Below are 26,846 nucleotides of genomic sequence, written 5' to 3'. Positions count from 1 at the left end.
TGCTTCTCTTTAAGGTGATTTCACTACACCAAGCTCACAACCTTCCAGACCCAGCATACCCACGTCAATTACACACCATTCATAGCACTCCAGCTGTAACCATTAGTTTCACACCCACAAGCCTTTGTCTACTGATTAATGGGGTGGAAATCAACTCCCTCACTGTGCTGGTTTGAGGCTAATTGAATATTTTACTGAGAGAAATTAAATCCTTAGCTGTGAGAAGGAGAAAAACCCCACAACAGTAGCCTATATCACCCATTCTTCTGCTGAGAAATGCAACTAGTCAAAACATAGATAAGACACTCATTGCTCACACACTGCTCATCTCAGTTCTGCTACTTCTTTCTGGTGGTCTGGTTTCTGTGGTTGCCTCTGCCTTAACTGTGATCTGACCTAACCCTTTTTCCCCAACCTCCTTGTTGTTTTTTTGACAGCTCACCTCAGATCTCCAGATTTATCATGTGAGATATACATAGGTTGATCTGGTTATTTCTGAAGGGAGGGAAAAGGGGGAGGGTGGGGTGAAGGAAGTTTGGGTCAGGAGCCCTCCTGGCACTCTGATTGTTCTGGGAGGAGTATTGTGTTCATAGAATCATAGAATCAACCAGGTTGGAAGAGACCTCCAACATCATCCAGTCCAACCTAGCACCCAGCCCTATCCAGTCAACCAGACCATGGCACTAAGTGCCTCAGCCAGGCTTTGCTTCAACACCTCCAGGCACGGTGACTCCACCACCTCCCTGGGCACCCCATTCCAATGCCAATCACTCTCTCTACCAACAACTTCCTCCTAACATCCAGCCCATACTTTCCCTGGCACGACTTGAGACTGTGTGCCCTTGTTCTCTTGCTGCTTGCCTGGCAGAAGAGGCCACCCCCCACCTGGTTACAATGTTCCTTCAGGGAGTTGTAGACAGCAATGAGGTCAGCCCTGAGCCTCCTCTTCTCCATGCTAAACACCCCCAGCTCCCTCAGCCTCTCCTCATAGGGTTTGTGTTCCAGGCCCCTCACCAGCTTTGTTGCCCTTCTCTGGACACATTCCAGCACCTCAAAACCTGTCTTGAATTGAGGAGCCCAGAACTGGACACAGTTTCTGTATTACTTTTAACTTGTATATAGCTGTATATATTTGTGTGTGTATATATATATATATATATATATATATGCTTGTAAATTGTGCTAAGCTAAGTAAATATAGCTTCATTCTTTAACTTCCAGCCTGCTGAGTCTAGTCTGGATGATTTCATTGTGTGTGGCGGGTGGGTACCTCCCAAACCATCAGCTCTCTCACAGATATTTGTTTGGGGTTGCTACTGATAACAAGTGCATTGCAACAAGGCAGATATTTATTTTCCCACTGATTCTTCTAATTGAAACTTTCTGTTTGCTACCAGAAGCTTGATTCACCACAGCCCTCCTTTAACACTGCTGTAGCACTGCCGTTTCCATGGCACTCCTGGGAAAATCACAGACTTCAGCAGCAGCAGTGGGTGAGGATGTGGTACAACAAGACTCACACATTCAGGACCAAAGCTGCCAGCCAAAAGGGATAATTTTTTCCTTCTCTTCCCCTCTTCCACTCATTTCAGCTCTATCAAGCATGTAGCCTACACATCTAATGCAAAAGTGATAAGGAAGGTGGTGATAACTCTCAGCTGGAGCAATGGTGTGCCTGGGGACTCTTTAGCCTGGAGAAGAGGAGACTGAGAGGTGACCTCATCAGGGTTTATAAATATGTGCAGGGTGAGTGCCAGGAGGATGGAGCCAGGCTCTGCTTGGTGATGTCCAATGACAGGAGAAGGGGGAATGAGTGGAAGTTGAGGCATAGGAAGTTTCATTTAAACATGAGGAGGAACTTTTTCCCTGTGAGAGTTCCAGAACACTGGAACAGGCTGCCCAGAGGGGTTGCAGAGTCTCCCTCTCTGAAGATATTCAAAACCCACCTGGACGTGTTCCTCTGTGATCTGCTACAGGTGATCCTGCTCTGACAGGAGGTTGAACTAGGTGAGCTTTCGAGGTCCCTTCCAGCCCCTGACATTCTATGATGCCAGCTATGGAAAGTAGCACAACTGTGTGATTGGGGAAGGACAATATATCTCAGCTGCAGCTGCACAAAAACTGCAACCTCAAGCCTAAGAGTTTTATAGGTACATTATTTATGACAATAAGTTTAGCCCCCAAAACTGACTCTGCAACAGGAAGCTTCAGCAAACCTCAGAGCTCTCCTCATGCCATAGAAGTATAAAACCATAGAACTGTTGAGGCTGGAAGAGACTTTTGAGATCATCAAGTGCAACTGCTTGCAGTCCCACCACTACTCCTGAACTTTTTCTCCAGCATCACCACTCTCATACTCTTTGCTGTAAAATACTCCTACACAGACTATGCTGCTATGTATCAACTGTGTGTGCTTGAATCTCTGAACCTGAAGAGAGAAACATCTCCAAGCACCCAGCTTGCCTAGGCAAGTAGCCACACTTGTGCCCAGTGCAATGAGTCTTCCCAGGGATATTTCATCTCATGTCAATACTGAGCTCTCTAAGACAGGGAAGCACCCACCTGAACATCAGGGAACTTGTAGGTTGGGTGCTGAAGCCAAGGGAACACCAGATATTTTTATAGTCATTAGAAGGGATTTTCTACAGATTTTGCTGTGGTCTAGAATTCAACCTAAGTCATTCACTTTGGTCTGCAAACAAATACTGATGAAGCCTCCCTAACTCAGTTTGAGGAACTGCAAGAGAGCCACACAAAGAGCAACTGCAGAGATAAAGCCCAACCACACTTCTCTCGTTACCTGGAAGACCCACACAGCCCAACCATGCCATTTACTGCTCACAACACTGCACATTTTTTTCTCTATGATTGCAATCTCCTCTTCTCTTTTAGAGCAGTCATAGAACCATAGAATCAGCCAGGTTGGAAGAGACCTCCAAGATCATCCAGCCCAACCTAGCACCCAGCCCTAGACAATCAACCAGACCATGGCACTAAGTGCCACAGCCAGGCTTTGCTTCAACACCTCCAGGGACAGCGACTCCACCACCTCCCTGGGCAGCCCATTCCAATGCCAATCACTCTCTCTGACAACAACTTCCTTCTAATATCCAGTCTAAACCTCCCCTGGCACAACTTGAGACTGTGTCTCCTTATTCTGATGCTGATTGCTTGGGAAAAGAGACCAGTCTTTCTCCTTGGTTACTAAAACTGCTTCAGGAGTCTGTGAGGCTACTAAAAATGATGTCTCTCACCAACATGTCATTACAGCAGCTAAAAATGAGCAGGACACAATGAAGTCATATCTACATCCCTGTCTGGTAAGAGATGAGAACCAATAGCATCTCACTTTCTGGCAGAGTGATCTCACCTCATCTAAGCTTACATCATTGGTTTTATTTTTGCTGTTAAGCAATGCATCAAGGATAGGAGGAAACAGAGATAGATTATCCATGCATCCTAAAGTCCTAATGGTCTCTTCCTCCCACCTATCATTGGGGTTTTTTTATCAAGTTGTTAAATGGAATAAGAGAATCATTAAGGTTGGAAAACACCTCTAAGGTCAGCAGGTCTGACTGCCAAATGCATCACTATATAGGAGTTTTAAGTGTAATTCTGCCTCCTCTACCCTCCCTTCTTCCCATCCCATCCTCTGTATGCACAGAGAAACAAGCCAGACACAGAATCCATGGCATGAGGTCTCACAGGACCTCACAGGATGTTAGGGGTTGGAAGGAACCCAAGGAGACCATTGAGTCCAGTCTCCCGGCTGGGGCAGGACAATACTAACACAGATCACAGAGGAACACATCCAGACAGGCCTTGAAAGGCTCCAGAGAAGGAGACTCCACAATCTCTATGGGCAGCCTGTGCCAGTGCTCTGGGACCCTTACAGGAAAGAAATTCCCCCTTGTGTTGAGATGGAACCTCCTGTGCTGCAGCTTACATCCATTGCTCCTTGTCCTATCCCAGGGAGCAGTGAGCACAGCCTGTCCCCCCCACTCCTGGCCAGCCCTCAGATACTCATAAACATTTATCAAATCCCCTCTCAGTCTTCTCTTTTCCAGACCAAAAAGCTCCAGGTCCCTCAGCCTCTCCTCACAAGGCAGCCCTCCAGTCCCCTAATCATCCTTGTAGCCCTCCACTGAACCCTCTCCAGCAGATCCCTGTCCCTCTTAAACTGGGGAGCCCAAATCTGAACGCAGTATTCAAGACAAAGTCTCAGCAGGGCAGAGTAGAGGGGGAGGAGAACCTCCCTTGATCTGTTCTCCAGAGATGCTTTTCCTGGAGGAGCTCTTCACTACAAAATTTGATGTGGGTTTTTTTCCCCCAAGAGGCATTTGGTAGGTCAAATCTTACTAAGTGGTATTTTTGAAGCAATAAATGAGTTGCACCTTAAGTTGCACCTTGCAAATAAGTACCCTTCTGCTGGGCTAGCAAGCCAAGACAACAGCACCTGCAACTGAAAACAAACCAAAACAAACAAAGACCTCCAAACCACAAGAACCATCAACCCAACCAAGACTACAGAAATCAGGAAACCACAACCAAAAAGCCAAAAGGCCAAAAGTACTACTGTTTGTATCAGCACACAGAAATACTATGTCCCAGCTCTGCACAGTAGGCTGCTAGTATGCCTGCACGTAACCTCCATCGCAACGCAATGAGATCATTCACACCTGCCTTGCTTGTAGTAGGAGAAGGAAGGTGAGGAGGCAGAGTTTCTAAGAGAGAGGCAGCACTTCCCAGATGCTGCCAAGATGCTGTTTATTGGTAAATGAAGCCTCTTGAGTCCTAAACAACCTTCCCAGAGGAAGACAGAGTCGCAAATGCCATATGGGGAGTGGGAAGAGGATGCCACTTAGCAAAAGTGGATCAGAGAATACATGCATGCACACGCTCACACACACAGCTTGTTCTGGAACTGCACTGAATGGCAAAATCCTCCTCTCAAATACATTTCCCATACAGGTTATGCAACCTTCAAAGTGGCAAGAGCAGATGACTAGTATTCCTGAACAGAGTATCCTTCTTGGGGTCCCACGGGGAGCTAGGCACAAAGAAACTCTGCTCACCAGGCAAGGAACTTAGTGAAAACCCAGACCACCAATCCACAGTGCACTTACAAAGATACTGTATCTGAAAGCACCAAATGACAATGTACAGCAGTGTTGACAGGCCTCATACAGAGTCCACAAAGGTAGCACCTTTGAAAAGTCATGCTTTGAACCACTCTTTGGATTTATTCCCACAGCTGTAAAGCTGACACACCTCCATCCATTCTCCTCTCAGTGCTATAGCATACTCTCATCACCACTTACTTCTGGCATCCTGGATGAAGACACCTTATCACAGAATTAACCAGGTTGGAAGAGATCTCCAAGGCCATCCAGTCCAACTTAGCACCCAGACCCAGACAATCAACTGCACCATGGCACTAAGTGCCTCAGCCAGGCTTTGCTTCAACACCTCCAGCCACAGAGACTCCATCACCTCCCTGGGCAGCCCATTCCAACTCCAATCACTCTCTCTGGCAGGAATTTCCTCCTAACATCCAGCCTAGACCTCCACCAACACAACTTGAGATTGTGTCCCCTTGTTCTATTGCTGCTTGCCTGGCAGAAGAGACCAATCCCCACCTGGCTACAGCCTCCCTTCAGGTAGTTGCAGACAGCAATGAGCTCTGCCCTGAGCCTCCTCTTCTGCAGGCTGCACACCCCCAGCTCCCTCAGCCTCTCCTCACAGGGCTGTGCTCCAGGTCCCTCACCAGCTTCATTGCCCCTCGCTGGACAAGTTCCAGCATCTCAACATCTCTCTTGAATTGAGGGGCCCAGATTTGGACACAGCACTCAAGGCATGGCCTGAGCAGTGCTTCGAAAACACTGAACTGCAAGGCTGTGTTTTAAACATAAAGAGGAACATGGTATTACTTTTACAAGGACAGAAGTCTGTGCACAAACATTGAGTGGTTCTGAATTGCCCAAAGAGAGTACAATCAATGCAAGGTCACATCTGCACTTCATTTCAGAGAGCTGTGGACTTGTACTGCAGTGTTTCAAGGCCAGACGTATATCCCCAGTCACATTAACACTTTCTCCCACTCAAGCAGCCAGGAGTATTTTCTGTGAAGTGCTTTCATCCACTGCCTGCCTTTCCTTTCCTTTACTCAGTCCTAGTGCTGCTATTGTTTCAGTGTAGCCTCTTTAAATGTCCTACTCTGAGTACAGGCACTGATTTTTACCATGATACACTCAGGCTAGAGCATTGTCTGGTTCCACAGGTAAGAATCATAGAATAAACCAGGTTGGAAGAGACCTCCAACATCATCCAGTCCAACCTAGCACCCAGCCCTAAACAATCAACTAGACCATGGCACTAAGTGCCTCAGCCAGGCTTTGCTTCAACACCTCCAGGGATGGTGACTCCACCACCTCCCTGGGCAGCCCATTCCAATGCCAATCACTCTCTCTGACAACAACTTCCTCCTAACATCCAGTCTAGACCTCCTCTGGCACAGCTTGAGACTGTGTCCCCCTGTTCTGTTGCTGGTTGTCTGGGAGAAGAGACCAACTCCCACCTGGCTACAGCCTCCCTTCAGGGAGTTGTAGGCAGCAATGAGCTCTGCCCTGAGCCTCCTCTTCTCCAGCCTAAACAACTCCAGCTCCCTCAGCCTCTCCTCACAGGGTTTGTGTCCCAGACCCCTCACCAGCCTCGTCACCCTTCTCTGGACACGCTCCAGCACCTCAACATCTCTCTCGAATTGAGTAGCCCAGAACTGGACACAGCACTGTGAAAATTCATAAACACTCAAGATTTTCACATGCAAACTGGCCATCGATCTATTTTAGTCTCAGGTTCTCTTTCACACAAGCAGCACCTTTTTGTTATGGCTATATTTTCCTATAAGGGTTTATAGGATCTAATGAAAACTCGCTGCTTGCCTAGGAACTCCTCTGGCTGGATTGAAGGGTCATTTACCAAGGTCAGCAGTGCTCATGTGCAGCAGAAAGAATAATTTCCTCTACTACAGCAATTATTGGCAAAAATCAATGTCTCCTGCTAAGCTGGAGGCCAAGGTAAGTAAATGCAATAGTTCTTTCTGGTTTTAAAAGCTCCCAGAGCTCAGTTGTGTGCCTCCCCTTATGCACGTATTGAGGACAACTCTCTAGCCATCTAGACAAGACTCCTATTAGGATGCCTGTGCTAGTTTGAAGCTAGCTAGAATGTTTTGGTGAGAAGGATTAGATCACAGGCTGTGAAAGAGAAACAATGGTGATGTCTACTTCACTCATAGGCTTGCTAAGAGATATAAGAACAAGAGTATAAACATAGGTAAGGCATTTGGGCACTGCCTGAGCTCTGGGCTGCATTTTTCTCTCTAACTTCACCCTCCATCTCTCTGATTAATCCACCTGCTTCCAAACCCACCTGGCTGACCCTCTATTCTTCCTGGGGCACAAGGCAATGCCTGGGGTAAGATTGAGGGGTGGGAGAAGGTGGAAGGGCAGTTGGGAGCCCCTCCTGGGGACTCTGGTTTCTGGGAGGGGAGTTGTGTTTCTGTATTACCTTTTACCTTGTCTATTTCTGTCTATACCTGTATATACTATAAATATCTGCTTGTATATTGAGCTAAGCTGTAAATATAAGCTTCATTCAATTTCCAGAGCTGGCTGAGTCTAGTCTGGGTGATTTCCAAAGTGTGTGTGGGGGGCATGGAACACCCAAACCACTACACTGTCAAATATCCTAGCACTACGTGGTCAAAAATTGTATTAGTGCAGCTGAAATGCAATCTGCAACTAGCATTGATGGGGAAAAGAAAGGTCTTCAAAGACTTGCAGTTTAAATGTAGCATCCACCTGTAAGGTACACCAGCTGTTAGGAACAGTGTCAGATACCTCAGGAGACTCTTCCACCACAGAACTCACTGCTCACAACCAGTTCAGCTGTGATTCAGGAGACTCACCTCTCCTGGTGTGTCTGTACCCATGCCTTTTCAAAGCAACATCTGCTGAAACTGCTTAGCAGTTACTTCAAGCATATGTTTGCAAAGAACATGGGGATAAAGTCATTGCATTCACAGAACAATTATTGCTACTCTTTACCTTTTTTAATGTTTCTTCTTTTTTTTTTTTCCCCCTCTGTAGATTCAGACTGGGAAGCAGAGGGATAGAATCATAGAATCAACCAGATTGGAAGAGACCTCCAATATCATCCAGTCCAACCTAGCACCCAGCCCTAGCCAGTCAACCAGACCATGGCACTAAGTGCCTCAGCCAGGCTTTGCTTCAACATCTCCAGGGATGGTGACTCCACCACCTCCCTGGGCAGCCCATTCCAATGCCAATCACTCTCTCTGCCAACAACTTTCTCCTAACATCCAGCCTAGACTTTCCCTAATACAACTTGAGACTGTGTCCCCTTGTTCTGTTGCTGGTTGCCTGGCAGAAGAGACCAACCCTCACCTGGCTACAGCCTCCCTTCAGGTAGCTGTAGGCAGCAATGAGGTCAGCCCTGAGCCTCCTCTTCTCCAGGCTGCACACCCCCAGCTCCCTCAGCCTCTCCTCATAGGGTTTGTGTTCCAGGCCTTTCACCAGCTTCATTGCCTTTCTCTGGACACATTCCAGCACCTCAACATCTCTCTTGGATTACCCCTCTGCTTGCAGTGCACTGCTTTTAGAAGTGGCTTGTTGCTCCACTGTTTTTTTCAGTTAAGCCAAATGTGCAATGATGGATTTGGCAGCCACATTCTTGCCAACCACCCCCAGTCAGCTGAGCAGCGGTATCTTAGCTGCAGAGGGTGGATGCAAACACTGCTCTCCCCATTCTGTGATGGCAGGCAGTTTCACTGTCAGAAACACTGAGGTCAGATGATGAAGGAGGGTCTCAAGGAAGCTGTCAAAGCAAGTTCAGCTGCATTTCCAATTTTTATAGCTACATGATGCGCAAATAGTGGCAGGGATCTGTATGTGTGGAAGGGTCAGTCTTCTATCATTAGCCTCTTACAGCAATCATCTGGCATGGCAGTAGTTCCTGCTAAACTACCTTCTCCTTTTAAAAATGTGGACCAAAAGCATCCAAAGGGAAAAAAAATCCCCCCTGATTTTGTTTGAAACCTTGGCACAATGTTACCAGCATCATCCAAGAGCAGACCAGGACTCAGTAGTAACCAAACCTACGCCCTGATAATTAGCCTCATAGTATCTAAAAGATGTTTGGCTTAAGAACCCAAGAATTTCATTGCTTAAACACATTATTAGATCACTTAGCCTAGAAAATATTTTTAGTAATGGCTGCTATGTTTTATGAACTCAGAAAAGCTACTCTGGGAACTAGGAAACATTTCCTAGGAGGCAGAAATATGATCAAAACTATATTTGATAAGAAAGAGAAGGGGTGGAGATAGCTTTTAACTATGATTTTATTTCATTTCATGTCAGAAGTGTGCTCCAAATTTAAGAGAGGGTAATAACTATTGGGCTTTCGTTTGTATCTTTTTAAAACAAGATGATTCTCAGTCCTGTTCAATATGTTTATTGATGATCTGGACAAGGATATTGAGTCCAGCATCAGTAAGTTTGCAGATAATACCAAGTTGGGAGCAGCTGTGCAGCTGTTAGAGGGTAGGAGAGCCCTGCAGAGGGACCTAGACAGGCTGGATGACTGGACAGAGGCCAATGGGATGAGATTGAACAAGGCTAAGTGCAAAGTTCTGCACTTTGGCCACAATGACTCCAAGGAGTGCTACAGGTTGGGAACAGAGTGGCTGGAGAGCAGCCAGGAGGAAAGGGACCTTGGGGTGCTGGTAGAGAGCAGATGAAGATGAGCCAGTAGTGTGCCCAGGTGGCCAGGACAGCCAATGGCATCACGGCCTGGATCAGGAACAGTGTGGCCAGTAGGATGAGGGAGGTTATTCCTCCCCTGTACTCAACACTGGTCAGGCCACACCTTGAGTGCTGTGCCCAGCTTTGGGCCACTCAATTCAAGAGAGATGTTGAGGTGCTGGAACATGTCCAGAGAAGGGCAACGAAGCTGGTGAGGGGCCTGGAGCACAGCCCTGTGAGGAGAGGCTGAGGGAGCTGGGGGTGTTTAGGCTGGAGAAGAGGAGGCTCAGGGGTGACTTCATTGCTGTCTACAACTCCCTGAAGGGAGGCTGTAGCCAGGTGGGGTTGGTCTCTTCTGCCAGGCAAGCAGCAAGAGAACAAGGGGACGCAGTTTCAAGTTGTGCTGGGGGAGGTCTAGGCTGGATGTTAGGAGGAAATTCCTGCCAGAGAGAGTGATTGGTGTTGGAATGGGTTGCCCAGGGAGGTGGTGGAGTCTCTATGTCTGGAGGTGTTGAAGCAAAGCCTGGCTGAGGCACTTAGTGCCATGGTCTAGTTGATTGTCTAGGGCTGGGTGCTAGGTTGGCCTGGATGACCTTGGAGGTCTCTTCCAACCTGCTTGATTCTATGCTTCTTCTAGGATTGATGAGGTTTTTTTACCCCTAAACCAAAGAAACCACAATATTGGAATGACCTTGTAATTGGCTTCTGGGGCTCTTCAATCACCAGTGACTGCTGAATAAAGCATATCTATTTTCTTTGTCGCATTACTATTGGCAACCAGGTCTTCAGTAAATGCCCAGATATATTTCCATAGCAACAAAAAGCATTAAGCATTGCTAGTGTTTTGTGCCAATTTAGCTTTAAAATATTCTATTGTGGAGAGAAATATGGTACATTAAGTGAAATAAAGTCAAGATGCTATGTCCTGAAAAGAATGCAAGGATAAACAGGAAACATACTTTAAAGAAATAGGAGGGGGGGGGGGAGAGGGAGGCCAAATGGAAGGAAAAATGTTCAAAGCTAATATTGATGCTACTGAATGTCTTTACTGAATCTCAGCAAGTCCATAGGCTCACTTACATTGTCACTTAGGGTTAGGTACAAAGCTAACAGAAATAAGGATACCTCAAACATCTTCTCTTGATCATTTTAATCCCTGCCTGAGACTTTAAGTTGCCAGATTATCATAAGCCCTCTGCATGTCTAGGTTCCTGCATCAGGAAGAGTGTGGCCAGTAGGACAAGGGAGGTTATTCTTCCCCTGTACTCAGCACTGGTCAGGCCACACCTTGAGTACTGTGTCCAGTTCTGGGCCCCTCAATTCAAGAGAGATGTTGAGGTGCTGGAACATGTCCAGAGAAGGGCAACAAAGCTGGTGAGGGGCCTGGAGCACAAATCCTATGAGGAGAGGCTGAGGGAGCTGGGCCTGTTTAGCCTGGAGAAGAGGAGGCTCAGGGGTGATCTTATTACTGTCTACAACTACCTGAAGGGGCATTGTAGCCAGGTAGGGGGTGGCCTCTTCTGCCAGGCAACCAGCAATAGAACAAGGGGACACAGTCTCAAGTTGTGCCAGGGTAGGTCTAGGCTGGATGTTAGGAAGAAGTTCTTCACAGAGAGAGTGATTTCCCATTGGAATGGGCTGCCCAGGGAGGTGGTGGAGGCACCGTCCCTGGGGGTGTTGAAGCAAAGCCTGGCTGAGGCACTTAGTGCCATGGTCTGGTTGATTGGATGGGGCTGGGTGATAGGTTGGCCTGGATGATCTTGGAGGTCTCTTCCAACCTGGTTGATTCTATGATTCTATACTCTTGATGTTAGAGGATGAATCTAAAGGCAAAAGAGGAAATAAAGGGTTGAGAAATGAAATAGAAATAGCATGTGTGTGTTTTGGAAGTAGAGGGTCACTTCGAAGAGTAAAACGAATTCTTCCACATCAAAGCTCTTGTGGGAGACATTTTCAAATCACAGTTCAGCACTTTCTCTCCTATTGTACAACTTGGATAGTTCTGCAAAAAAAAAGGAAGGCTTCAGCTCCCAGCCCTCTAATTCTCAAATACCCAACTTTTATGACTGTTGAGTCTTGAGACCATTGGATGATCCTGGCCCTTTGTACAGTGCATTGCAGAGATAAAAAGTTTAAAAAGACTATTTGAGAGCATCAGGACTGACATTTCCTCTGGTGTATAAAGCTATGCAATGCTCTCTAAAGTGCTTTGTTTGGAAGTACAGAGCTCTAGGCAGCAGCAATGTAGGCACTGGGGAGTTTACATAAGGCCAGCTTCTCAGTCCACAATGACTCCAACAGGTTATTGAGAAAGAAAGCCAAATAAATTTTAAGATAGCCCAACAGCAATTTGATCAGTACCTGCTCTCAGCTGAGAGAGAGGGTCAGAGTGGTCCTCTCCTTTAGCTGCAGTGATGGTTACTCTGGCATCTGTCACTTTATGTGTCCATCAGCAGGAAAATTCATCTGGTCCACAACACATCTTAAGGACCTGTGGCGGAAGGTCCAAATCATACCTAGAATACATACCCATGACATGCCCTAAACACCTACCTGACTGCTCACCTTGGAACCCCACCCCTCCTCCTTCTTCCCAGGTGGAAGAAGCATGGGAAAGCAGACAAAAGCCTTGATGCCTCTCAGTCTACCACAGACACCATATTTGGCCTTGTTTTGCAGCTTGCTTTGTCTTTGGTAAACACAAGCCATGGATGCCAGGTATGTGCAGCTCCCTTTTCTGGTGGAATGACTTAGGATTGGTTCTAGGGGTGGTTTTCTCTCTTGCTATTGCTCAACAGATAAAAACATGCTTAGTTATTCCACTTTTTTGGTGAAATCATCGAATCATAGAATCAACCAGGTTGGAAGAGATCTCCAAGATCATCCAGTCCAACCTAGCATCCAGCCCTACCCAGTCAACTAGACCATGGCACTAAGTGCCTCATCCAGTTGGTTCTAGTGGTGGTTTTATCTGCTGCCATTGGTCAAAGACACTCATCAAAATGCTTACAAACCTAGCAAACGTGTTGGTTTGCTGCTGCCTTTGTTTTGTTCTCTACCTGTTTGCCTTGCATGCCTTTATGTGCCACCACACTTTGCACCACATGTAGCTGAGGACTTTGCCTCCCCCACGAACAGCAGCACTGACCCTGCCTGTCTGCTGCACTGAGCCAAGGGGCTGAAACGGCTTGCCCCAGGCTGGGATACAGCTGCCCACTTGAGCTCAGCCAAACCTGAGTCCATTTGACTCTGGCCAAGTCTAGGCAAAGACATAGGTGCTGGAACATATCCAGAGAAGGGTGACATAGCTGGTGAAAGGCCTGGAGCACAGCCCTGTGAGGAGAGGCTGAGGGAGCTGGGGGTGTGCAGCCTGGAGAAGAGGAGGCTCAGGGCAGACCTCATTGCTGTCTACAACTCCCTGAAGGGAGGCTGTAGCCAGGTGGGGGTTGGTCTCTTCTGCCAGGCAACCAGCAACAGAACAAGGGGACAGAGTCTCAAGTTGTGGCAGGGGAGGTCTAGGCTGGATGTTAGGAGGAAGTTGTTGTCAGAGAGAGTGATTGGCATTGGAATGGGCTGCCCAGGGAGGTGGTGGAGGCACTGTCCCTGGAGATGTTGAAGCAAAGCCTGGCTGAGGCACTTAGTGCCATGGTCTGGTTGATTGTCTAGGGCTGGGTGCTAGGTTGGACTGGATGATGTTGGATGTCTCTTCCAACCTGGTTGATTCTATGATAGCAATGGCCTTGCAACAAGTTGCAACACTGGGACCTGCTAGCTGACCACTCCAGCCCAAGGGATGACTCCTGTGCTATAGGCAGCATCCCATCAGACTGCTCCAGCCTGCAAACCTGGAATGTCCTTCACCCAGGTGGCTGACCACTCCAATGACCTCCTGAGAGCCACAGAGGTCTTGTCTCATGTCTGTGGACCTTCTCAGACATCTTGCTCAACCTGAGCTAGGCGAGCAGCAAAACCCCCCTGCACCATCACCATGTGGAAGGCCACAATGGCACTGGGACTATATTTTCTCTCACTTATCCTTCTACATGCACTTTTGGATTACAAATATTGAGACTCTGCCCAGTGAGTAAGTCTCTCTTCTGAAGTTTGTGATAGTTTCTCTTTAACCTTTAAGTGGCACTTTGTGCTGCAAGACTCTCCAGTTGCTTAAACTTTCTAAAGCCTTTCCTACATCATGTGAATTTAATCTGACTGTATAGATACAGTCTGCAAAATGAGTTTTACCAACCCCATAATAGAATCTGTCTGTGCTAACTGTAAATAAGTTTGGGGACATTTTCTTTATATATTTAATAAACTCCTTGATCTCTTTTGTATCTGCCTCATTACAATTCACTTCTAACCCAGATTCAAATCCCTCCTTAACAGAACTCTCTTTCTCAGATGTCCCTGCACACAGAACTGTAGGTGAAAACCTGCTCTGACAAGGGCAGCAGCCCATTCCTGGCCCTAATTCTCCTGAGAGCTCACCACTATTTCTTTCATCCACTGTCAGCAATAGGACAAAGATTTGGACACCACCACTGGAATAATATGTTCAGCACATGGCTGTTCCCCAACTTACTCTGATGAGCCCCAGGATTTGCCATGAATGACCCTGACAGTCCTTCTTGGGGGTACAGACTCTGCAGCAGACAAGGTTCTGCCCTGGATAGCACCTGTCCAGGAGGATCCATGATGCCAGCACTCCTCAGAAGGTCACTGCATGCCCTGCTCAATAGCATCTATGCACACACTGGACACGTGGTCTAAGCACACACACAGTAAATCCAGCTCTGCAACATTGACCTAGAATCATAGTATCAACCACATTGGAAGGAACCTCCAAGGTCATCCAGTCCAACCTAGCACCCAGCCCTAAACAACCAACTAGACCATGGCACTAAATGCCTCAGCCAGGCTTTGCTTCAACACCTTCAGCCACAGAGACTCCACCACCTCCCTGGGCAGCCCATTCCAATGCCAATCACTCTCTCTGACAACAACTTCCTCCTAACATCCAGCCTGGACCTCCCCCAGCACGACTTGAGACTGTGTCCCCTTCTTCTCTTGCTGCTTGCCCAGCAGAAGAGACCAACCCCACCTGGCTACAGCCTCCCTTCAGGTAGTTGTAGACAGCAATGAGGTCTGCCCTGAGCCTCCTCTTCTCCAGGCTGCACACCCCCAGCAACCTCATCCTCTGAACATCCTAATCCTTGCCCTGGTGCTCATGAACCAACCCTGAGTACTCGATATCCCATAGGCAATACAGAGGGTACCAGAAGGTGTGGGACCTGTACGGCTTAGAAGTTATGCTCCAAGAGATACAGCTCTGGGGTGCTTAACCTGAGAACAGGCAATCACTCATTTGGAATGTGAAACAAGCAGGTCCTAGTTTGCAAAACAGAATGGCTAGACCAAAAGCTTTTGAATTATTTACTCCCTGACCATAACAGTGTGAGGAATAGTAATAAAGAGCTAATTTTAGCATCCATTGATGATCACCATCAAGGTTTATGTCCCTTCAGTCAATACTCCTATTAAATATGAAAACAAACAGGCTGATCTTCTGCAGTCTGCAGAAAGGCTAAATATGTAAGACTTCCCTAGAAGCCAAGAGTGATGCAAAGCTCTTGGTCGTTGTAAACCAGTCATATTCAACAGTATCTGCTGCCTCCTTCAAAAAACAGTGTTTAGGTATTTGAAGCCAAATTCTTGATAAGTCTCAAGTAATTAATCAATACCACACTGCAGACCCACTCCTCCCATTCCTATCCTTCCCTCTCCCCCTTCCTAGGATGTTCATGAAGAGCAGCTTTAGAACATCCAGGGATGGTGTCAGCAGGACTGCAGCTTTCCCACTTGTGGTCAGGACATACACCCCCACGTGTGACCCAGGTCACTTCCAACCACATTTACAGCAATATTTAGTGAGTACAAGTCACAGGGTTGAAATTCAGTCCTGAACACAATCTCCTGAAAGCTGTTCATGTCACTTAGTGATCAGAAGTCATAGTTAGGCCTATTTAAAACTGAAAATATCTCCTTCTCATAATCTCCTGCCTGCTGTCCTCTTCAGTCTTATTTGAAAAGCCTGTGGAGGCGGTGGGAGGGGAAGAAAGCGATTTGGGAGCCTTTCATCCATAAAATCATGAGATATGGCTGGCTTTTTAGTACAGCATTTCACAGCACATGGCACAGTAACATCTTGAGATTCCTGGCACAAAGAAAGAAGGTTTGAGATTATATATATATATATATATATATATATCTCTTTAATAGCAATGACGCAAAGGCAGACGCTTCTCAAAGCAAGGACTGGAGGCTGAACACTCCCTTTGAAGGGTCCTGCTACCAGAAACAAAATATTGGGGGCGGGGGGGGAGGGTTAGAGGAGAGCAAAACAAACTCCTTGCTACAGCAACAGGGCCCCACTGTCTTCTAATACACTGCCTTTCACCCTGGAGATTTTCACGTAGTTGAATGAGATTAGTCTCACAAATGAGAGCAGAATTGGAAATAGAAGAGGAAAGGTTAGACTTTTCTTTGGGATTTGGGGAGTTTTGTATCCAATGTGGAAAACAAAGACAACCTAATACATAATGAGCAGATTACCTACCAAATCAACATCAGAAAAGAGAGGTCTGGGCATAGAAAATCTACTGTCAAGGTGCATGCCAGCTGCTTACCTGTAAAACTGGCCTTGCCGTTACTTTTTAAGGAGCCATGCCAGCTGAGGTTGAGCTCATGACCTCCCATCCTTATAGAGGGCTCACCTTCTTCCTCAGCAACGGGAGGAAGTTGATCAAGCAGCTGGAGATCTTCATTCATCCAGTAGGACTCATCAGCTGTCACAGACCTGGTGCTTTTGACAGGCTGGTCTGGTAACCCATTGATATTTTCAAGCCTTTTTTGCCTCTGCGGACTCACGTCAGAGCCACAAAGGAGGTCTTCTGATGCAAGATTAGGACCCTCATTGTGACCACTAGGATACAAATATTCCGCATCCCAGAGGTCCAGGTGTTGTTCATCATCTGATTCCACAGAATAATTCTCATAAACTCCTCCATTGTTCTCCAAGTCTTGATGCTTTTCCTCTTCTGGCTTACGACCCACTCCACTCAAGTTCAGCAGTGAAGCAGATATAGAGTCTCCTGCTTGTTGGATAGCTTCGTATATTTGAGACATCCAAGAAGACAGTGGCTGAAGGAAATTCTGAGCAGCCTCAGAAGCCATGGTTAACACTGTGCCAGTATATGGTGATCAGTTGTGCAGCTTTGCCAGCATGTCACTTACAATTCAGGGAGCTACAGAATAAACACCGTAAGAGAATACTGTAAATTGCTTGTCCATCAACACCTGTCGACACACTCTCTGCATGAATGTCTAGAACTGAGAGGAGAAATGGAAGAAGTACTTCTACCCATGGAGAGTATCACTAGAAATCCAGAAATCCTGGAGTGCCTCATCCAGTTCTGGAGCCCACATTACAAAAGGGATGTGGAGATGCTGGAGTGTGTCCAGAGAAGAGCCACGAGGATGCTCAGAGGGCTGCAGCAGCTCTGCTGTGAGCACAGACTGAAAGAGTTGGGGCTGTTCAGCCTGAAGAAGAGGAGGCATCAAAGTGACCTTCTTGTGGCCTTCCAGGATCTGAAGGGGGCCTACAAAAAATCTGGGGAGAGACTTTTTAGGCTCTCAGGGAGTGACAGGACTAAGGGGAATAGAGCAAAGCTGGAGATGGGGAGATTCAGAGTGGAGGTGAGGAGGAAGTTGTTGAGCATGAGAGTGGTGAGAGGCTGGACTGGGTTGCCCAGGGAGGTGGTTGAGGCCCCATGGCTGGAGATGTTTAAGTCCAGGCTGGCTGAGGCTGTGGCCAGCCTGCTCTAGGGTAGGGTGTCCCTGGCCATAGCAGGGGAGTTGGAACTAGCTGATCCTTGTGGACTGATTCTATGATTCTAAATGATGGGCAAGTGACAAATATTCCTGCAGAGGTCTGCAAAGCTTTAATTCAACTGCTAAAACTCATATAAAAATAACAAGCACAGAACATGAGAACAGAAATACCTTTCCTGAAGTGCACACGTTCTGGTTACCATTTTCAACAGACCTGGTGAAGAAAAGAAAGGACAAAATAACTTGCATTCAGACATCTCAAACAATCTTTTGGCCTTGACTTCCACCACAGGCTTAGCATGGGCATGTCTGGATGGGAAAACTGAAGGGTGAAGAACATGGGGAGCAGGGAGGTCATTCTGCCCCTGTACTCTGCACTGGTTAGACCACACCTTGAGTCCTGTGTTCAGTTCTGGGCCCCCCAGTTTAGGAGGGACATTGAGATGCTTGAGTGTGTCCAGAGAAGGGCGACGAGGCTGGGGAGAGGCCTTGAGCACAGCCCTACGAGGAGAGGCTGAGGGAGCTGGGATTGGTTAGCCTGGAGAAGAGGAGGCTCAGGGGTGACCTTATTGCTGTCTACAACTACCTGAGGGGAGGTTGTGGCCAGGAGGAGGTTGCTCTCTTCTCTCAGGTGGCCAGCACCAGAACGAGAGGATACAGCCTCAGGCTGTGCCAGGGGAGATTCAGGCTGGAGGTGAGGAGAAAGTTCTTCACTGAGAGAGTCATTGGACACTGGAATGGGCTGCCCGGGGAGGTGGTGGAGTCGCCGTCCCTGGAGCTGTTCAAGGCAGGACTGGACGTGGCACTTGGTGCCATGGTCTGGCCTTGAGCTCTGTGGTAAAGGGTTGGACTTGATGATCTGTGAGGTCTCTTCCAACCTTGGTGATACTGTGATACTGTAATTAAGTTTTGATTGATTGAAGTGTCAGGCCAAAAGCATACAGAACCAACCCATGGTAGACAGCTAACTCAAATGCTTTGCCCCAGAAAGGTTCTGATGAAGCACTCTGCCCACAGAGTAAAACAACCTAGAGGTGTTCTGCCTTTCATGGAAATGGAAAGGAGAAAAATGCTGGAGGTGGAATATTGCAAGTATGAAGTTAGTGGGAACAGAAGCAGGTTAACCAAAGGACTGATGTCTTGTTGATAGGTCATGCCTTCTCAAAGTTCATCTAAGCACTAAATAAAAGAACAACTTGTAGAAAGTTAAGGCACCTTTTTGCCTGATCCACTTCTTCCCACATCATCAGAACACAGATAAACTTTTAGGAATTCTGTGTTAGGAAGAGTGTGTCCAGCAGATCAAGGGAGGTTCTCCTCCCCCTCTACTCTGACCTCATCTTCAATACTGTGTTCAGTTTTGGACTCCCCAGTTGAAGAGGGACAGGGATCTGCTGGAGAGGGTTCAGTGGAGGGCTACGAGGATGATTAGGGGGCTGGAGGGCATGGATAATGAGGAGAGGCTGAGGGACCTGGGGCTGCTTAGTCTGAAGAAAAGAAGACTGAGAGGGGATTTGATAAATGTTTATAAGTATCTGAAGGCTGGCCAGGAGCTGGAGGACAGGCTCTGCTCACTTGCTCCCTGGGATAGGACAAGGAGCAATGGGTGTGAGTTGCAGCAAAAGAGGCTCAACACAAGGGGGAACTTCTTTAATGTAAGGGTCCCAGAGCACTGGAACAGGCTCCCCAGAGAGGTTGTGGAGTGTCCTTCTCTGGAGACTTTCCAGGCCTGTTTGGATGTGTTCCTCTGTGATGTGCGTTCATAGAATCATAGAATCAACCAGGTTGGAAGAGACCTCCAAGATCATCCAGTCCAACCTATCACCCAGCCCTAACCAATCAACTAGACCATGGCACTAAGTGCCTCATCCAGTCTTTTCTTGAAGACCCCCAGGGATGGTGCCTCCACCACCTCCCTGGGCAGCCCATTCCATAGATAGCATTGTCCTGCTCTGGCAGGGGGTTGGACTCCATGATCTCCTTGGGTCCCTTCCAACCCCTAACATCCTGTGAGCCTGTCAATGCAGATAGGACTATGGGTTTAGAAAGAAAAAACAAATAAATAGGTGTACATTTTAGGCTGAAAGACAACTGAAAAGAAGAAAAAAAATCTTCAAAATTTCCTATCAGTGTCTCCCTGAATTTAGAGTTCTAGGAGAAATCAAACTACAAAAGGATAAGTAAATATATGTCCGATGAGGACAGACTGAAAGAGTTGGGGCTGTTGAGTCTGGAGAAGAGGAGGCTCCCAGGTGACCTTCTTGTGGCCTTCCAGCATCTGAAGGGGGCCTACAAAAAAGCTGGGGAAGGACATTTTAGGCTACAAAGGAGTTACAGGACTAGGGGGAATGGAGAAAAGGCCAGGCTGGATGAGGCTGTGGGCAGCCTGATCTAGTGTAGGGGGTCCCTGGCCATGGCAGGGGCGATGGAACTAGATGATCCTTGTGGTCCCTTCCAATCCTGACTGTTTCTATATATTATATAAGCATCAAGAAAATCAGCTCAGCAGCACTATGTGTTACCTTGTGAATTGGTCTCCAGAGACATGTAGTGGGAATGGCAGTGTTCTGGATTTTTAAATGGAGAATAGAATCATAGAGTCATAGAATCAACCAGGTTGGAAGAGACCTCCAACATCATCCAGGCCAACCTAGCACCCAGCCCTAAACAATCAACTAGACCATATCACTAAATACCTCAGCCAGGCTTTTCTTGAAGACCCCCAGGGACGGTGACTCCACCACCTCCCTGGGCAGCCTATTCCAATGCCAATCACTCTCTCTGCCAACAACTTCTTCCTAACATCCAGCCTAGTCCTCCCCTGGCACAACTTGATTCCACCTTGCTTGGTGAGCAGCTTTTTCACAGATGAGATCAGTGACTTCAGAAGTTTTACCTTCTGAAATACCTGCCCACTGATGTACTACGCTGCAAAGAGTTCCAACAACTTTATCATCAGCTTCAGTATGTAATAGGATTATAGCCCCAACAAGGGCAGGAAGTGAATGTAGGTTACCAAATCCATTTTAAAAGCTGGTGGCTGTTTCAAACTCTCTGGGCATGGGGCACATGCTGATCCAGTATTCACTCATCAATTGCTGGCCTCTGGCTCAGCCTTCGAGACCCATGAAACGCTCTCTGCCACACATTAAATCTTTGGCAAAGAATAGCGTCATGGCAGTAACCTCCCAAGTGAGCTGTGTCCTTTACTGTGTCCATTTCCCAACCCTGCCCTTGGCAAAGCCTCTAAGCTTCAGGCAGCTTAGCTTTACATAAACCTGAAGTGATTACAAACTCCAGACAAGACATTTGTGGCATAACACAGATTGACTACTGGTAAGTCACAGTGCTGATGTAGTCACTAGGAGGAGATGGTACTTGTCACAGCAGGATTCTCCCTGCCATGGAAGGAGATAAATTTGGGTGGGCAAGTACTGGATAACAGGTTTATTTTTAACCTGTCATTTATTTACAGGCAACAGCAAATGAATCTCTGATTTGTGATGAAAGGAGGACTTCCTAATGCTCTACCTCTGCCTCAGCAGCAAGATACTTGACAGCAGCAGCCCTTGGAGGGATGCAAGCATCCAGCAGTGACAGCTCCTGGATATGCAGATAAAACACTTGGGTGCAGAAATTGAGTGCTGATTTATTCTAAATATCAACAGAACATAGAACTTGTGATATTTGCATAAGGAATAATTAGCTCCTGTTATTAGATTTCAGAGACAACTCCCAACTGCTCCAACAGAGCCACCCCACTTCTCCCAGATGCTGTGGCTGACTGATCCATGGCTCAGGCAAGCACCACAGTCCCACACAAAAGAATCCAAATTAAGGAGTTTGCTATCTGTGAGAGTCTAGACCATCTCTTTCCCTTGTTCATCAACAAAGATAAAGATTACCATTGTCTCTCCCTAGTCAACAAAGATCTGGTCTCTCCCTTGTAAATCAACAAAGCTGAAGATTGCCTTTGTTAACTTCCCGGGTTCAGAATAGGTGCTTGGCCAAAAGCTCAGGGATGCAAATCAACAGACAGTGCTTTGTAGAAGTTCCTGGACCTCAGCCTGACTTGAATGCCCAGGATAAGATCATAGATCATAGAATCAACCAGGTTGGAAGAGACCTCCAAGAGCATCCAGGCCAACCTAGCACCCAGCCCTAACCAATCAACCAGACCATGGCACTAAGTGCCTCATTCAGTCTTTTCTTGAAGACCCCCAGGGACGGTGCCTCCACCACCTCCTTGGGCAGCCCATTCCAATGCCAATCACTCTCTCTGTGAAGAACTTCTTCCTAACATCCAGCCTATACCTACCCTGGCTGCGTCCCCTTGTTCTATTGCTGGTTACCTGGGAGAAGAGGCCACCCCCCACCTGGCTACAATGCCCTTGGATGTGCACTTCTTCTCCAGCTACCCCGAAGAAAAAAGGCTTCTGTGTATTCAGGGTATGCACAGGTAAGCAGAGCAGGGAGGGGGCGGGGGTGGGGTTCCAGGAAAATAAAAACATAGAATCAAACAGGTTGGAAGATACCTCCAAGATCAACCAGGCCAACCTAGCACCCAGCCCTGGCCAGTCAACCAGACCATGGCACTAAGTGCCTCAGCCAGGCTTTGCTTCAACACCTCCAGGGATGGTGACTCCACCACCTTCCCTGGGCAGCCAATTCCAATGCCAATCATTCTCTCTGTCAAGAACTTCCTCCTAACATCCAGCCTAGACCTCCCCTGCCACAACTTGAGACTGTGTCCCCTTGTTCTCTTGCTGGTTGCCTGGCAGAAGAGACCAACCTTCACCCGGCTACAGCCTCCCTTCAGGGAGTTGTAGACAGCAATGAGATCACCCTGTTTTTATAATTCCTGACAATTCCACATGAGTTTTCTGCCTCCACAACACTGCAGAATGCCTATAGGCAAGAGCATACCTGGAGGTGTTTAAAGGGAGACTGGATGGGGCACTTGATGCCATGGGTTGGTTGATTGGAAGGTGTTGGGTGATGGTTTGGATTCAGTGATCTTGAAGGTCCTTTCCAACCTGGTTAATTCTGTGATTCTGTGATTTCCAGGGTGCATGACTCTGTTTAGCCATTGCTTAGCTTCTCCTCCCATCTTCTCCTTCTTACTGAAGACTCTGCAGTAAGTGACACGCTGAACAACTGGAGTTCAACTGAAATATAAATTGCTTATTTGGTCTTGCAGCAGATGGATAAAGTACGTAACAAGCTGCAGACAAGTTTAGGCAGGCAACGTTCTTCTACACAGTCAACAGAGAACCAAAAATGGCTTGAGCTCTGTTACAAGCTTGCTGTTTCCCCAGGAGCTCTCTCCTGTAATTAGCAATCCCTGCTCTAATGGGCTGTTTATGATACATTTCACAACATGGCCTTTTCAGCAGCAAGGGTTTTCACTTTTGAATGCTCTAACAACATTGACTTGCATTAGAAAAAAAAATGAACTGAGAAGAGAATTTAAAGTGTGTGGGAAAGAAAAATCCTTTTATAGGGTCATAGAATCAACCAGGCTGGAAGAGGCCTCCAACGTCATCCAGGCCAACCCATTATCCAGCCCTATCCAATCAACCAGACCATGGCACTAAGTGCCTCAGCCAGGCTTTTCCTGAACACCTCCAGGCACAGTGACTCCACCACCTCCCTGGGCAGCCCATTCCAATGCCAATCACTCTCTCTGACAACAACTTCCTAACAACATCCAGCCTAGACCCCACCCTGGCACAACTTGAGACTGTGTCCCCTTGTTCTGCTGCTGCTTTCCTGGCAGAAGAGACCAATCCCCACCTAGCTACAACCTCCCTTCAGGTTGTTGTGGACAGCAATGAGGTCACCCCAGAGCCTCCTAAACACCCCCAGCTCCCTCAGCCTCTCCTCAAAGTGGTTGTGCTCCAGGCCCCTCACCAGCTTTGTCACCCTTCCCTGGACATGTTCCAGTGTCTCAACATCTCTCTTGAATTGAGGAGCCCAGAACTGGACACAGCACTCAAGGTGTGGCCTGAGCAGTGTTGAGTACAGGGGAAGAATAACCTCCCTTGTCCTTCTGGCCACACTGCTCCTGATGCAGGCCAGGATGCCATTGGCTCTCTTGGAGTAGTAGTAAGATTCTTACTAAACTCATTCATTAAAAAAAAAGGAGGAAAAAACAGCTGACCAAATTCACTTCAAGTTCATAGAATCCAACCTTGTCTGATTGTATGATTCTATGTAGATGCAATCTCTACACGGCAATTAATCAAAGGTTAGCAAGAGGTAAGGAACAGCTGTTTAAAATAATAAGAACAGCAATAGTAGCCATGGTGGTGGGGGCTGGTCTCTTCTCCCAGGCAAGCAGCAACAGACAAGGGCAACAAAGCTGGTGAGGGGCCTGGAGCACAGCCCTGTGAGGAGAGGCTGAGGGAGCTGGGGGTGTGCAGCCTGCAGAAGAGAAGGCTCAGAGGTGACCTCATTGCTATCTACAGCTACCTGAAGGGACATTGTAGCCAGGTGGGAGTTGGTCTCTTCTCCCAGACAACCAGCAATAGAACAAGGGGACACAGTCTCAAGTTGTGCCAGGAGAGGTCTAGGCTGGATGTTAGGAGGAAGTTGTTGTCAGAGAGAGTGATTGGCATTGGAATGGGCTGCCCAGGGAGGTGGTGGAGTCACCGTCCCTGGAGATGCTGAAGCAAAGCCTGGCTGAGGCACTTAGTGCAATGGTCTAGTTGATTGGACAGGGCTGAGTGCTAGGTTGGACTGAATGATCTTGGAGATCTCTTCCAACCTGATTGATTCTATGATTCCATATTCTAAAACTAACAGCTCCCTGGAGCTGTTCAAGGCAGGACTGGACGTGGCACTTGGTGCCATGGTCTAGCCTTGAGCTCTGTAGTAAAGGGTTGGACTTGATGATCTGTGAGGTCTCTTCCAACCCTGATAATACTGTGATACTGTGATACTGTAAACATGAGAATTTTAACACCAAATTGCCTGCTTAACTCAGGGTTGGTTTTTTATCTTCTTGGAAAATCAGATAGCTAAAAGGATCAGTATTAAGTCTCTCACAGAAACCATCATAGCCTTTACTACAATCTACATTTCCTTGTCTTGATAGGATCATTATTCCTGAGTAGCATTCCCATTGAGAGGTGCAATTACTGGAGGGCTAAAAAAAGACAGTTATTAGCAGAATTTCGAGCACTGCCACAATGCAGAGCTCTGTAATACTAGCAAAGTGTCTTTCAGTCTTCTTCACAGGCAGCCTCCTAAAAAATTGCCATCAGGTGTGCATTTCTCACAGTGATTTCCCTTACTCAAGCTGTTGCAGAGCAAAGGCACAAAGGCACCCCCACCTGGCTACAGCATTCCTTCAGGGAAGTTGTAGACAGCAATGAGGTCATCCCTGAGCTTCCTCATCTCCAGGCTAAAGAATCCCAGCTCCCTCAGATCCTCCTTACAGGGCTGTGCTCCAGGCTTCTGGGCTCCTCAATTCAGGAGAGATGTTGAGGTGCTGGAACATGTCCAGAGAAGGGTGACAGAGCTGGTGAGGGGCCTGGAACACAAATCCTATGGGGAGAGGCTGAGGGAGCTGGGGGTGTGCAGCCTGCAGAAGAGGAGGCTCAGGGCAGACCTCATTGCTGTCTACAACTACCTGAAGGGAGGTTGTAGCCAGGTGGGGTTGGTCTCTTCTGCCAGGGAACCAGCAACAGAACAAGCGGACACAGTCTCAAGCTGTGGCAGGGGAGGTCTAGGCTGGATGTTAGGAGGAAGTTGTTGGCAAAGTGATTGGCATTGGAATGGGCTGCCCAGGGAGGTGGTGGAGTCACCATCCCTGGAGGTGTTGAAGCAAAGCCTGGCTGAGGCACTTAGTGCCATGGTCTAGATGACTGGACAGGGCTGGGAGACAGGTTGGCCTGGATGATCTTGCAGGTCTCTTTCAACCTGGCTGATTCTATGCTTCTCATCAGTTTCAATGCCCTTCTCTGATGATGAAACTGTACTCCCATTTAAAGGTGCCCCCGTGCCAAAGCAGCCTGTGCACTTGTTCAGTTGCATTGGAGCCTCTTACAGAGGCATTGAGAGGAAAGTTAACAGACAGTACCCAAAGCTGACATTGATAGTGAACATCACTGCTGACCAAGCTTCCCTAAGGTAAGACAAAACAGAAATATAGAACATTTTGGTACCTTCTTGGCCTAAAAAGAGAAGATAGAGGCACTTTCCAAATGATTATTTCCTCTGCAATACTAGTTTTCATCAGAAACTCCTTGTCACTCAAAGAAGATCTAATGGCTTATGCCAGTGAATTAACAGACATCTCATTGGAAACATTCATGGGTGACAAATCAACACAGCAATAAACATTGGTCCTGCAAGCCTCAGAAAGGAGAAAGTGAAAACAAAGATGAGATCAGACAGACAGCAATGCACCCTGCTGCATGGGGTTTAGCCTAAGCAGAGGAGGCCTGCAGACTTATTTCTCACTCTCAAACCAGCTCATGTCTTTGCAGGCAGCTCTCTATTAGTGATGCTGGGCCAAATTAGTTGTAGCAACTGATACCCAAATGATGGAAGTGGTTTTGATCAGGGTTCTCTTCTCATCCAATTCATTTGTTGTATACTCACCTTTTGCCAAAAATAATGGCAACAATAAATGATCCTCAGAGTTTCAGTGGGATAAGAAGGAAGAGGAAAGGCATAAGGGAAAAAAATATGTAAATGTGACATTAATTATTCTAAACTGTGGAGTCTTTTTCAAGGATCAGTGCTGGGCCCAGTCCTGTTTAAGATCTTTATTGATCATCTGAATGAGAGAATTGAGTCCAGCATCAGTAAGTTTGCAGATGACACCAAGCTAGGAGCAGCTGTGGATCTGTTGAAGGGTAGGAGAGCCCTGCAGAGGGACCTGGACAGGCTGGATGGGTGGGCACAGGCCAATGGGATGAGATTGAACAAGGCCAAGGGCAGGGTTCTGCACTTTGGCCACAACAACCCCAAGCAGTGCTACAGGCTGGGGACAGAGTGGCTGAGAGCAGCCAGGAGGAAAGGGACCTGAGGGTACTGGTGGATAGTAGGCTGAAGATGAGCCAGCAGTATGCCCAGGTGGCCAGGAGAGCCAATGGAATCCTGGCCTGCATCAGGAGCAGA

The 26,846-nt window shown here is 47.4% G+C and overlaps 1 protein-coding gene across 5 annotated transcripts in view; it reads right to left on the bottom strand.

Annotated features, from left to right (window-relative positions):
• Nucleotides 1–26,846, bottom strand: part of SYT16 (synaptotagmin 16) — a 158,875-nt gene that overhangs the window by 49,543 nt on the left and 82,486 nt on the right. For 3 of the 5 annotated variants that reach the window (XM_064155499.1, XM_064155679.1, XM_064155412.1), the window contains exons 2-3: nt 17,886–17,928; nt 16,511–17,128 (exon numbers count right to left, since the gene is read on the bottom strand). The exons of 1 other annotated variant lie outside the window; for it this stretch is intronic. In XM_064155499.1, the coding sequence (XP_064011569.1) occupies nt 16,511–17,057 (547 nt within the window). In that variant the 5' untranslated portion in view covers nt 17,058–17,128; nt 17,886–17,928. The remainder of the gene's footprint in view (nt 1–16,510; nt 17,129–17,885; nt 17,929–26,846) is intronic. One more of the 5 variants, XM_064155586.1, reaches the window with a different exon arrangement.

The sequence above is a fragment of the Pogoniulus pusillus genome, chromosome 1 (assembly GCF_015220805.1).
Source record: "Pogoniulus pusillus isolate bPogPus1 chromosome 1, bPogPus1.pri, whole genome shotgun sequence".
NCBI classification, from domain to species: Eukaryota; Metazoa; Chordata; class Aves; order Piciformes; family Lybiidae; genus Pogoniulus; species Pogoniulus pusillus.
Note: the sequence above shows the minus strand (reverse complement) of the source record. Positions and strands in the feature narration are given on the sequence as shown.